The sequence below is a fragment of the Bombyx mori genome, chromosome 16, assembly GCF_030269925.1.
Source record: "Bombyx mori chromosome 16, ASM3026992v2".
Lineage (NCBI taxonomy): Eukaryota > Metazoa > Arthropoda > Insecta > Lepidoptera > Bombycidae > Bombyx > Bombyx mori.
In genome coordinates, this window is record NC_085122.1 from 11284853 (window position 1) to 11298346 (window position 13494).

At 40.3% G+C, this 13494-nt stretch overlaps 2 protein-coding genes and 2 long non-coding RNA genes across 4 annotated transcripts; 2 read left to right on the plus strand and 2 right to left on the minus strand.

Moving 5' to 3' along the window:
- Positions 1–65: 65 nt before the first annotated feature.
- Positions 66–945, minus strand: LOC101746550 (uncharacterized oxidoreductase MT0954). Its single transcript, XM_004922703.4, has one exon. It carries the CDS (start codon positions 899–901, stop codon positions 149–151), a length of 753 nt encoding a protein of 250 aa, XP_004922760.1. The 5' UTR covers positions 902–945; the 3' UTR covers positions 66–148.
- A 1575-nt stretch (positions 946–2520) lies between these two features.
- On the plus strand, positions 2521–4485 carry LOC134200358 (uncharacterized). Its single transcript, XR_009975243.1, has 2 exons — positions 2521–3009; positions 3213–4485. It is a non-coding gene; the product is annotated as an uncharacterized LOC134200358 (long non-coding RNA).
- LOC101740905 (uncharacterized) lies at positions 4469–6316 on the minus strand. The gene is made up of 3 exons (XR_001140173.4): positions 6072–6316; positions 5812–5992; positions 4469–4814 (listed from the first exon to the last, which is right to left on the minus strand). It is a non-coding gene; the product is annotated as an uncharacterized LOC101740905 (long non-coding RNA).
- Positions 6317–7858: 1542 nt separating this feature from the next.
- On the plus strand, positions 7859–9140 carry LOC105842801 (uncharacterized oxidoreductase MT0954). Its single transcript, XM_012697062.4, has one exon. The coding sequence runs from the start codon at positions 8311–8313 to the stop codon at positions 9061–9063; it is 753 nt and encodes a 250-aa protein (XP_012552516.1). The 5' UTR covers positions 7859–8310; the 3' UTR covers positions 9064–9140.
- The last annotated feature ends 4354 nt before the right edge of the window (positions 9141–13494 follow it).

Sequence of the window (13494 nt, forward strand, 5' to 3'; positions counted from 1 at the left end):
TGATACACATTACTAAACTACGCTGTAATGGTGTCTTGTGTCTTAAGTAATAGAAACCACTTTAATTATACGTAGTACATATTTCGTTAAGATAATTTATTCAATTGAAAGACTCAAACAATTGAAAATGCATTAGATAGATAGGTCTTCATCTGAGCAGCAGCATTCCATTGTCGGAGACGTAGTTCGAGCCGGTTATGCTTCTAGCTTTGTCACTTGCCAGGAACAACATCAACTCAGCTATTTCTGACGGTTCTCCTAATCTACTTAAAGCTGTGGCGGCCTTAAAACTGTCCCAGGTAAACTGGGTATCAAAATTCTCAAGGATATCGGTTAAAACAGGACCTGGACTTATGAGGTTTGCTCTGACACCATGAGGAGCTAACTCCAAGGCAATGCCACGTGTAAAATGATTCAAACTAGCTTTCCCCATGCCATATGTGAGTAATCCTGGTAGCGGTACCATGGTTCCACTGATACTGGATACATTTATGATGTTTCCCTTCGTCTCGACGAGGTGCGGAGCCGCGAGGCTCGTTATCAAAATGACCGCTCTCAGATTAGTCGCTGTGACTACATCGTACGATTCAAGGAGGTTGCCAGCGAGCAGGGACCCGGATTTGTTCATTGCAGCGTTGTTGATGAGCACATCTAGCTTCCCGAAGGCGTCAATGGTTTGTTGGACGATAGTATTCGCTTCTTCGTCTTTTGAAATGTCAGCTTTAATGATGAGCGGCTTTTTGCCGACTTGCGCACATTCCCGGGCCACGTTGTCCAGTTTCGTAACGTTACGACCTACTATGGCCACGTCGGCACCTTCCTTAGCGAAGTGTACGGCGGCAGAGGCACCGATACCCGAGCTGCCCCCGGTGACGAGAACCACTTTATTTGTAAAACTCATAACGTCTACTCCATATAACGTCCCTGCGTAAACTGAATGGTATTTATTGATACGACAAAACGTTCGCCTATTCCTTATCTATTATCTATGACAAACAAATAAGCGAGAAGACGAGTCGTTTAGTGGAAACTATTTATAAATACGCACTAACATAATAATATACGACATGACATATGCGTGGTAACAAACGTTGTGGTTCTAATAGCTTTTTTTTTTGTTAAATGTAAATTGTAAAGATAGACCGTAATTTAAGGTCATTAAAGCTGTTAAATTATTTTAGATTTTTTTATTTTTTTTATTTGACGTCCTCTTCCTCTTCAGTTTGATTTTTACGGCCCACCCGGTATTAAGTGGGCACTCAAGCCCATAGATATCAACCATCTACTTTAAAACTTGAGTTTTCAGTCTCACTTATTGCAGTACAACGGCTGCGCACTCTTCTAACCCAATCGCATTACTGCTTCACGGCAGAAATAGGCAGGGTGGTGGTACATACCCGTGCGGACTCACAAAACGTTCCATTACCAGTTTTAGGACCAAAACGAACTTATTAAGAAAGCTTGCTATGGATCTTATTATGGATTCCATTGTTCGGTTGAGGTCGTGTTAAACTAATACGGGGTTGAACAAACAAACAAACAAATAAAACATATTATATAACTGAAATAACAGACTAATAGACTAAACTAACAAACTACAGACAGATCTGCAATGCCTTGAATAACCTAGTTTATTTGATGGATAGATGGATGAACTTGGTCACGACCCTCGTACATTTTTTTTCCTACCTAAGCTGATGGTCTAGAGTCTAGAGAGACCATATCAACGTAACCTTAACTAGTAGGTGAGCTCACGGGGCTCAAACCTGACGAAGTTGCTAACACGAACCCTAGCAAGAGCCGTGCTTCGTAGAATCTACCACCGGATCGGAAACGCGACCCACTGAGTAGATCCGGCGAAAAACTCAGTGGGCTGTGTCTATGGGTTAATTCACTCGTAGAGCCCTTCGTCGCAAGCGATGGGTTCGACGAGAACGTTGACCGGGGTACCTAAAAGCACCGTTAGTGGATCGGGAGGATCCGAAATGACGTGTTTTGAGCGACGTCCATTTGGTCCGCAGGATCGACTATGTAGTTTCCGGCGGCTACGATGAGCGGATTCGCGTGTCGTGCCGCTTTATCGAAGTGGCGCATTGATGCCGACTGTAGATACTTACTGTTGGACTCTAGGTCTAGGACGTCGTGCAGGTCGATGATCCTGACGAACCACGGGGCTCCGACAGCTATCCTGCAAAAGCGGGATTGAATAGTTTGAAGGGGTTTCAAATTAGTGCGGGCCGCGTGAGCGAACACTACACTTGATAGGTCATGACGGCGCAAGTTTTGTAGAGTGTCACCTTATTTCTAAGGGACAATTTACTTCGCCTGCAAATAATCGGATAGACCCTCAAACATGAGGAATAGGCTGGCCTTGCGATTCTGTAAGCGTTGTTTAACAAACTCGCACGTGAATTTGGTGTGAGTTTTCAAATTGGCATTCTGTAAATTTCATTGTAGTGCCGAATCTACACTAGCGCCCCTCGCGGGAGATCAGAAGTGAATTGAACTAGCAAGCGTGAGTTTTTTACATAAAATGTATGAGTTGATGTTTGAAACGGCATTCTGTAGTGAAAATCACGTTTAATTTCGACAAGAGCTTCGCATCGCAACATCATTTTATTTGTCAAATCAAAAGTTAGTGTTTTAAGTGTTTGTTGTGAGTGAGAATATACGAAAACGTAATAAGCCACTGTTAATTATTAAAAAAATACTATTAATTACCAAAATTGCACTTTAAAATAACTTTATTCTTCATCGATATTTTATGGAGTGTATGTTTTTATTGAAAACATTGTTGAAAGAGGCTGACGCTACGGATCAGCGTGAAATGCGTCGAAAAACCTACGAAATTCACAATTTATCACTTTTAACTTGAGATGACGACTATGTAAAAGTATAAAGAAAGTGTATAGATTGTCGAAGGATCATATGAACCAGTTAGGATGTGAATTACACCCTTTCATGAAGACCACTAAAAGTCAGTGAAAAGGACTTTCAACTCTTCTAAAGGTAGGTATTCCACGTGGTAAGATTGTGTCTTTATATAAAATAGGTACTTTGTAAAATATTAGTAAAGTTTGCCCATTTTCCCAACTCTCCCATTATTGTAAAACAATACCCCTAAACTAATCTACCAAAAATATCCTGAAAGAATACATATTAGATTCTCTAATAACTATATGTATTGTTTAATGATAATTTCTTATTTTCAGTTATTGTGCACCTTGTTATTTTTGGTCAATTGAAGTTACCAAAAAAATCATAAAAGAAAATATAAGAACATATTTGTCCCAGACATCCCAGTGTATATTTGAGATTGTGGAGGCTCTGAACAACCCAGCAACTATATATAAATATTTAAGATTCCCACAGAATGCTCAAGAATGGCAAAAGTTGAAGAAAAAGCGAAGAAAAAAGAAGGTGGATTAAGCTAAATAAAAAAAAAATTTTTTCATAAAAATTACCAATATTAATGTAATGCTAAATATTGTAGTTTTTATGAAAAATTTAGAATCCTTTGGGTTATTGGGTGTATTGATGGGAAGTTGGTGGCCTTAAAAAGATCTGCTATAAAAAAAAATGGTTTTCACTGTCGCAAAGGATATCATGCAAGAAATGTACAATTTGTAAAGCTATTAATATTTTTCGAAATTCTGATATGTAATCCATAAACGAAATGTGTATTAAGAACCTATGTATTCATTTCAGTTAAATTGTAATTGTGTTTATTGCTATAAGTTATTGTGAAATTTAGTATTTATCTTAAATAAACTTTATTCAGTTATAATCAAAACAAAATAAAATCTAGTAAAATCTAAGTAATGATCATTATAATTATTTAACATCTTTTCGGGCTTTCTGTATATGCTCAACGTTCCAACCTTATAACACCTTTTGCTATTTTTTTTTCATTGCTTAGATCGGTGGACGAGCTGCCAGCCCACCTGGTGTTAAATGGTTACTGGAGCCCATAGACATCTACAAAGTAAATGCGCCACCCACCTTGAGATATAAATTCTAAGGTCTCAGTATAGTTACAACAGCTGCCCCACCCTTCAAACCGAAACGCATTACTGCTTCACGGCAGAAAGAGGCGATAACGCTATGCTATGCTAGCTAATACCTGCTAATAATAGCTAGCTAATGCTAACACGGAGGAAGATACTCATGAAGTTTTGTAGCACCGCCTTCATTCCACTGCCCGTAACTCAGTGGAAAGAACAATAGGTATGTTAAAGAGTAGATTCAGGTGTTTGCTGATCTATAGGGTGCCAATTTATCACCCTGATAAGGTAGCAAAAATAGTTGTTGCGTGTTGTTTTGCACAACATTTGCAATTGTGCAGAGCTGCCAGTTCCCATGATCTCAGATGATGAGACTACATGTACATTATGGTGGTCATGTTGAATTACTTTGTTAAATTTTACTAATTAGCTTACTTATAGTGTGAAGTAACTTCAAATATAAATTAATGATTTATAAAAATAGTTTTATTCAATAGTTATATACAATAATTTTGAAATTTGTTTGCAACAGTAACTTATGTGGAAATACAGGTTTAAAATTGCTAGCTGCATGTGCTAATTCCACCGTCCTTCTTGCAGATTGTCGACTATTCATTCCCCCATGGTTGTAAGTTTCATTAAGTTATACATGGTATTGTGTTCAAAAATGCTTTGGACGACACACATATTATTATGATCACCCTGAATCTTCACCTACAGTTCCTCTATCTACAAAATTCTCTCAGTAATTTGAGTACTCAGTAAGTTTCATTGTAAAAGTGGTGTAATAGCAGGTCAGGTGTTGAGGTGCTGAAAAAAATAATAAATTTATTTAAAAACAAGGTTAGGTAAAATACAATGTTTACAATACATGCAACAAAATGTTTTTATTAACAAGTAAAACACACACATACACAAATCAATGTCCCTAATATGGTTGCTCAATGAATAGGTACTTTGACCTGAATAAACGCTTACATATCAACCCAATCTCTTGACTAACATGTGAGACCTACTGTGGCTGGAGCTACTAGTAGTACCATCACAATAAGTAGAAGTTACTTGCATTTAGTTAGAGGAGGATGACTGCAATTTATTTTAAACGGAGTATGCAGCCTACATAATGTCAGTTTAGTCAATACTTTTTTTTTTTATGATTGAAGGATTACTGGTGGCCCGGAGGCCTTTCCAGTTTCACCAGGACAGGTGGCGAGCAAAGGCTCAGCCAGGAGGGGTGGGATTTGCTAACAGCTACCCGAGCGCCTCCGAAGGAGACCTAACAACTCAAGAGTAGCTGCTTCGCGAATGAATCTACTACCGGATCGGAATTGCGACCAGCTGAGAAGATCCGGCGAGAAGCTCAGCGAGCTGATTCATGGGTTAGGTTGCACGGCGAACTCTTTGTCGAGTTCGACGAGTACGGTTACCGAGGTCCCTAAGCCTGCTCCTAGTGTTAGAGCTGAAGGCGTCTAATGCAAAGGTTATTGGATCTGATGGATCCGTAAGGACGTTTCTAGGGCTAATCAATATTCTGGCACCGCCTGCCACCCCTGTACCAGTATGCACACCCTTTACCATAGATACAGTCACCTCTGCATCAATAAAAAACATTCCAACAACATCAATCCAACTTGCAATACCTAAATTGTTAATGATTTGATTTAATAATTCAAAATTTTTTTTGTTGTTGGTGAATTTGAGATACAAATAAATTACCTTCATGCCCTTTTAAAATGAACATCAATAAAAACGTAGTAGATAGATATATCATACATAAATAGATGTTAACATGTGCTAAATATCTCACCGGGAATGGATCTTAACTGACGAGAATTAAATTCCTATATTTTCTCCTATATTTGTTCCTTGTTCTCTTATTGAACATGTTGAGATTCGATTAATCCTTTTGTTTCGCTAGCTTTTAACCCAAAACATTTATTAATGCCTCTATTTGCGCCAATGTCGGATGAGAAGAACGCTCGATAAATCTGTTGGTAATATATTTAAATTTTACATTAAAAACAAGTGGATGAAACATTGATAGCCTCAAAACTAAATTTTACTTACCTCATAATTTTTATTTAACGTTAAATTCACTCACAAAGTAACAACAAATCTAGAAAAAGCAAAATAAAAACTGCTCGAGATTGTTTTGAAAACAATTAAAATTTTGTTTTTTAATTCTGGTATTCGCCAGTGCACGCAAAGGAACTTAGCGTACAGCCAGAAATTACAATTAATTTCATAAATATATGACTTTTTCTTTCTAGTTTCTTTTCATAATGCGCTCTTGTGCTGTAATTGGAAAATAGATACACTAACGCGCATGCGCACTTGTACCCAGGGAGAAAAAGTTACACTTTCTTCCCTGTACAGCGGGACGAAAACCGACTTTCGGCGTAGGTAGGAGAAAAAGAAAATAGCCTTATATAATACTTTAACTGGGCATAAAACTTCCGGCCATCTAGTTATGTTAGCGGAATCAGATCCTAAGTTTAGTAAACAACAATGGGTTTAACAAACAAAAAGTTGCGACGCCAAAAAGTGCCTATTACGGATCGTCGATTTCCAAACACCCAAACAAAGTTAAGAAAGGAGGTATAATGATTTGCTTGCCGTAACATCCGACTCGTAGTCTTCATGGTACCGATGATCATGGTACCTACTTGCAAAACAAAGAAATATCGGGAATAAACTAAAATTAAAAACCGTGATAAGAACCCATTTAAATAATAGTACTTTTAATAGTGATTGATTTAATTTATTTTAACGCCATCTATTGGTAATTTAGAGAAACACTTTCCTTCTTACAAAAGTGTCCTTAAATTTTGTTAGATGTTAGTCTAATCAAAATTCGTAAATTTTGTACCTATAGCTATAAACAGAGTCGAAAAATATTTTTCAATCGTATGCATTCCAATGCATTTAATTCTTTGGCACGCTCTACAATATTTGAAATATTTGCCTTTGAAATATTTCAACATAGGTATGAGGTAATATTAGTTGTGGGAGTAACAACATATCGTATATGATTTCGATACGGTGTCCACATATAGAAGAGGCAAATGGGTTGTCCGTTGTGTTTATATAATTAATCATAGAACTGGTCAAAAACACAATGCACAGAACGCATGCCTTTATTTAAAAAACCAAAGTCTGCGTACCCAGGCCTATTCCTCATGTATGAGGGTCTATCCGATAATTTGCAAGCGAAGTAAATTGTCCAATAAAAATAAAGTGACACTCTACGAAACTTGCATACGCGCCGTCATGACCTATGCAAGTGTAGTGTTCGCTCACGCGGCCCGCACTAACTTGAAACCCCTTCAAAATATTCAATCCCGCTATTGCAGGATAGCTGTCGGAGCCCCGGGTTCGTCAGGAACATCAACCTGCACGACGTCCTAGACCTAGAGTCCATCAGTAAGTATCTACAGTCCGCATCAATGCGCCGCGCCACTTCGATAAAGCGGCACGACACGCGAATCCCCTCATCGTAGCCGCCGGAAACTACATATCCGATCCTGCGGACCAAATAGACGTCGCCCAAAACACGTCATTTCGGATCCTCCCGATCCACTCACGGTGCTTTTAGGTACCCCGGTCAACGTTCTCGTCGAACCCGTCGCTTGCGACGAAGGGCTCGACGAGCGAATTAACCCATAGAGACAGCCCACTGAGTTTCTCGCCGGATCTACTCAGTGGGTCGCGTTGCCGACCCGGTGGTACATTATTAAGATCCATAGCAAGCTTTCTTATTAAGTTCGTTTTGGTCCAAAAACTGGTAATGGAACGTCTTGAAGTCCGCACGGGTATGTACCACCGCCCTGCATAATTCTGCCGTGAAACAGTAATGCGATTCGGTTAGAAGAGTGCGCAGCCGTTGTACTGCAATAAGTGAGACTGTGAACTCAAGTCTTAAAGTAGATGGTTGATGTCTATGGGCTTGAGTGCCCACTTAACACCGGGTGGGCCGTAAAAATCAACCTGAAGCGGAAGAGGACGTCAAATAAAAAAAATAAAAAAAACTAAAATAATTTAACAGTTTAAATGACCTTAAATTACTGTCTATCTTTACAATTTACATTTAACAAAAAAAAAACCTATTAGAACCACAACGTTTGTTACCACGCATATGTCATGTCGTATATTATTATGTTAGTGCGTATTTATAAATAGTTTCCACTAAACGAGTCGCCTTCTCGATTATTTGTTTGTAATAGATAATAGATAAGGAATAGGCACGTTTTGTCGTATCAATAAATACCATTCAGTTCACGCAGGGACCTTGAACGGAGTAGACGTTATGAGTTTCACAAATAAAGTGGTTCTCGTCACCGGCGGCAGCTCGGGTATCGGTGCCTCTGCCGCCGTACACTTCGCTAAGGAAGGTGCGGACGTGGCCATAGTAGGTCGTAACGTTACGAAACTGGACAACGTGGCCCGGGAATGTGCGCAGGTCGGCAAAAAGCCGCTCATCATTAAAGCTGACATTTCAAATGACGAAGAAGCGAAGAACATCGTCCAACAAACCATTGACGCCTTCGGGAAGCTAGATGTGCTCATTAACAACGCTGCAATGAACAAAGCCGGGTCCCTGCTCGCTGGCAACCTCCTTGAATCGTACGACGCAGTCACAGCGACTAATCTGAGAGCGGTCATTTTGATAACGAGCCTCGCAGCTCCGCACCTCATCGAGACGAAGGGAAACATCATAAACGTATCCAGTATCGGCGGAACCATGGTACCAATGCCAGGGTTTCTTGCATACTGCATGGGGAAAGCTAGTTTGAATCATTTTACGCGTGGTATTGCCTTGGAATTAGCTCCTCGTGGTGTCAGAGCAAACATCATCAGTCCAGGTCCTGTTTTAACTGATATCCTTGAGAATTCTGATAATGAGATTACCTGGGACAATTTGAAGACTGCCACGGCTTTGAAAAAAATAGGCGAACCGTCAGAAATTGCCGAGTTGATGTTGTTCCTGGCAAGTGACAAAGCTAGAAGCATAACTGGATCGAACTACGTCTCCGACAATGGAATGCTGCTGCTCAGATGAAGACATGTAATAATTTTGTAATAACGTATGCATGCTTGTAATAAATGCAATGCATGTAATAAATGCAATACATTCTAGAATTGTTTTTCGTTTGTTTAAATTAACGTAATTAATTTTTTTGTATGACTTAAGTTTTTTTAATTCCCTATGACACATATTCGGCATAGTTTTGGTAATGTGGATGACATTCGTGTTAAATTTTTGATTTTCTACATGACCAGGCGATCTCGTAGTTCGTCTGTCTCAAAGTGTATTCCGGAATTTACGTTTCTCTTGAACTCCAGCGAACGTTTAAGGCGATGATCTCATCTACAGTGATCTATGTCCTTTTTTATACGAGTATAGACAAAGTAAAGTGACGTCATAGAAAGGCCGCCTTTAAACCATTTGCAGCATTAAAAATTACCTTTTGAATGTTAAAGATCTTCAACGCATGATATGATAGGATACGTCAATCTACCTACGATATACTAGAAATATAAAATTAATAAAGATATGAATTTACGAATGATTAGATTGTACTAATACCTTGAGATTACCAACGAGGAATAAGCGTATTCAGCATAACAATCTACTTCGATAAGGCCTTAGTGTCATGATAATCGCCTTAACGTTGCCGCCGCTGACTATCCACCGAATCCTGATCACGCAGGAGCCAGTCACAGTCCATCATATCCGCTAACCTCCGCACTAGACGCATTCAACTCTAAAACAAGGAGCAGGCTTAGGGACCCCGGTAACCGTACTCGTCGAACTCGACAAGGAGTTCGATATGCAACCTAACCCATGCATCAGCCCGCTGTTTCTCGGCGGATCTTCTCAGCGGGTCGCAATTCCGATCCGGTAGCAGATTCATTTACTAAGCAGCTACTCTTGAGTTGTTCGGTCTCCTCCGGAGGTGTTCCTGGGGCTGTTAGCAAATCCCATCCCTTCTGGCTGATACTGAAATCCTTTGAAATAGATTGGTCAACAACGTTCTAATACTATTCTTTACTGGTGGTAGGACCTCTTATGAGTCTGCGCGAGTAGGTACCACCACCCTGCCTATTTCTGCCGTGAAGCAGTAATGCGTTTCGGTTTGAAGGGTGGGGCAGCCGTTGTAACTATACTTGAGACCTTAGAACTTAAAGCTCAAGGTGGGTGGCGCATTTACGTCGTAGATGTCTATGGGCTCCAGTAACCAATTCACACCAGGTGGGCTGTGAGCTCGTCTACCCATCTAATACAGTCGTGTATCTGGTCTAAATTATCTTTTGCACCATAGGTATGTGTAGATTACGCGGACGAATTGTTTTTAAAAGCATATTTAAAATTCTAGTTGACATTCGAGGTAATCCCGCGATGATGGTGTTACAGTAGTTTTTTTAGGTAGATTCTGGAACGTACTCGAGTTTTGAACATACGGATCCACTCAGAGATGTTGTCCAGGAATTGAACAAAATCATATAATTATATTTTTATGCTTTTATTATGTACTTTGCTTTTTACAATTTTATATTATTCGATTCACATTAAGTCTGCGGCTTATTGCTTATGTTGGTGTTGCGCACGCGTCTGCGTCGCGTCTGTCTGTCCTCACGTTTTGTTCCGGGTCTCCCCGCACTCCGCTACCGCGTACCCCCCACGTTTAGGTATCGTCGCCGACATCCTCCCCGCCTTTGGAAGGACAGCTGCATCTTCCAAAATTTCAGAATCTTTTGCAGTAGGTAGAAGGCAGATCTTATTTATGGGTCGTCGCTCGATGCCTCGATAAGTATTAAAATCAGCGACTCTGCCTACTCCGGCATCTCCAGGATAAAGCCGCTGAACTCGACCAAGTCTCCACTTTAGTGGTGGTAAGTTGGGTTCTTTGAAGACTACCAGATCACCTTCTTTTAAGTTTGTCTGTAGAGTACGCCATTTTGCGCGCTGTTGCAATTCAGCCAGATATTCTTTCCTCCATCTTTCCCAGAAATGGCGTCGCAATTGTTCGACCAACTGGTATCTGGTGCGTATTTTCATGTCAGTCCCTTGCGAAACAGGTAGCGACGTCAGTGGCCGCCCAATCAGGAAATGCCCTGGGGTTAAGGGAGAAAGATCATTTGGGTCGGCTGATAAAGGAGTTAAGGGGCGGGAGTTGAGGATCGCTTCAATTTGTGTAAAGAGAGTGTTCAACTCCTCGTATGTGAGACTAATATTTCCCGCTATACGCTTAAGGTGAAATTTTGCGATTTTCACTCCCGCTTCCCAAAGTCCACAGAACGTTGGAGAATAAGGAGGACTAAAGACAAATGTTATGCCCCTATCAGCCGCAAAATCGGTTAGGGAATTTAAGTCTGATCGCAATACCCTGCTCAACTCATTGCTCGCTTCAACAAAGTTTTTGCCATTATCACAGTAAATACCTAGTCAGGTCATAAGTATTGTCACACAATAAAAACTTTTCTTTTAGAATGCTGGCCACAAAAAAGTTTATTGAATTCGAATTTCGAATTGTTCATGAAAATAAAAATGTATACTTTTAGAATTTTACTCATTTTTAAATATGGAGTGGACGCTTAAAGAAGACCGTGTTGCAGTTATTGCGTTGCATCGTTGCGGTTCCGCGCCAATTCAAATTTTTAACATACTGAAAAATTTGAATATAACCAAAAGATTCGTTTATCGTACCATCAAACGATACAATGAAGACTCTAGTGTAGATGACAGGTCAAGAAGTGGTCGCCCTCGGTCTGTTAGGACTCCAGCAGTGATAAAAGCTGTGAAGGCGCGAATTCAAAGAAATCCCAAACGTAAGCAGAAACTGTTGGCCCTTCAGATGGGGTTAAGCAGAACCACGGTGAAAAGGGTGTTAAATGAAGACTTAGGGCTTCGGGCATATCGAAGAAAAACAGGACAACGTTTGAATGCTCGTCTAATGGACCTGAGACTGAAGAGATGCCGCGCTTTGGTGAAGCGGTACGCGGGAAAAAAATATCGGGAAATTCTTTTTTCGGATGAAAAAATTTTTACCGTAGAAGAGAGCTACAACAAACAAAATGATAAGGTGTACGCACATAGTAGTGAAGAAGCGAGCAACCGTATTCCGCGTGTCCAACGAGGTCATTTTCCATCCTCGCTCATGGTATGGTTGGGAGTTTCTTATTGAGGCTTAACAGAGGTACATTTTTGTGAGAAAGGTGTAAAAACGAATGCAGTTGTGTATCAAAATACAGTCCTGACGAACCTTGTGGAACCTGTTTCTCATACCATGTTCAATAACAGGCACTGGGTATTCCAACAAGATTCGGCGCCAGCTCATAGAGCAAAGAGCACACAAGACTGGCTGGCGGCGCGTGAAATCGACTTCATCCGGCACGAAGACTGGCCCTCCTCCAGTCCAGATTTGAATTTAGATTACAAGACATGGCAACACTCGGAGGAAAAGGCGTGCTCAAAGCCTCATCCCAATTTGGAGTCACTCAAGACATCCTTGATTAAGGCAGCCGCCGATATTGACATGGACCTCGTTCGTGCTGCGATAGACGACTAGCCGCGCAGATTGAAGGCCTGTATTCAAAATCACGGAGGTCATTTTGAATAAACTTTAGTGTCATAAGAATCTATGTTTTGTTAAGTTCATTTTGGTATATGAATGGTTACATCATGAATAAACTTGTTTCAATTATTTTACATTAAACATGTGACAGAATTTATGACCTGACTAGGTATAATGTGGCCTACCTCGTCTGGAGATAAACCTCTTAAGGCAAGAAATAAAAGCTTGGGTCGTGAGGTCACTGACCGTTTCAAGGTGAACAGCTTTCGTAGCGAAACAAATGAAGATACACAAATAGCATTTTATTGTTCTACTGCCACGGCCCTTTTTACTCGCGATCATGAAAGGACCAGCAAAATCAACTCCCGTGAACTGAAAAGTGAATGATTCAGTTACCCTTGCCTTAGGCAGATTACCCATCAATGGCTCCATGGTCTTACCATAAGTGCAGTTATCTCACAGCCAAAAGAATCTTGCTGAGCGGATTTAAGAAGGAATGTAAGAGATTGATGAAGTTCAGTTTCATTGAGAGAACCAGCTGTTCTATAAGTATGGGTTTTTACAATTGTTGATGAACCGGAATACGTAACCGAAAATTCGTTTAAGTCTTAAATAGTTTGAATAATTTTCAAATTTTATTAATCTGTGATCCTCTCTTTGGGTGTGAAGTACCTTTATTTCAGGTAGGTCTTTGGGAGCATTCAGGTTCTGTGGCCATTCGGATTTAGGCTTCAAGAGAAACCCCGGGCTGTTTCACCAGAATGCAGACTCGACTAACAAGTTGGGATCAATCCCTCTTGAGGCCACATCTGCTGGATTAACGTCGGTAGGCACATGCCTCCACGATTCACGTTCCGTCCACTCATGGATTTCGCTAACCCGGTTGCAAACAAATGCTTTTAAAAGTTTTGGTT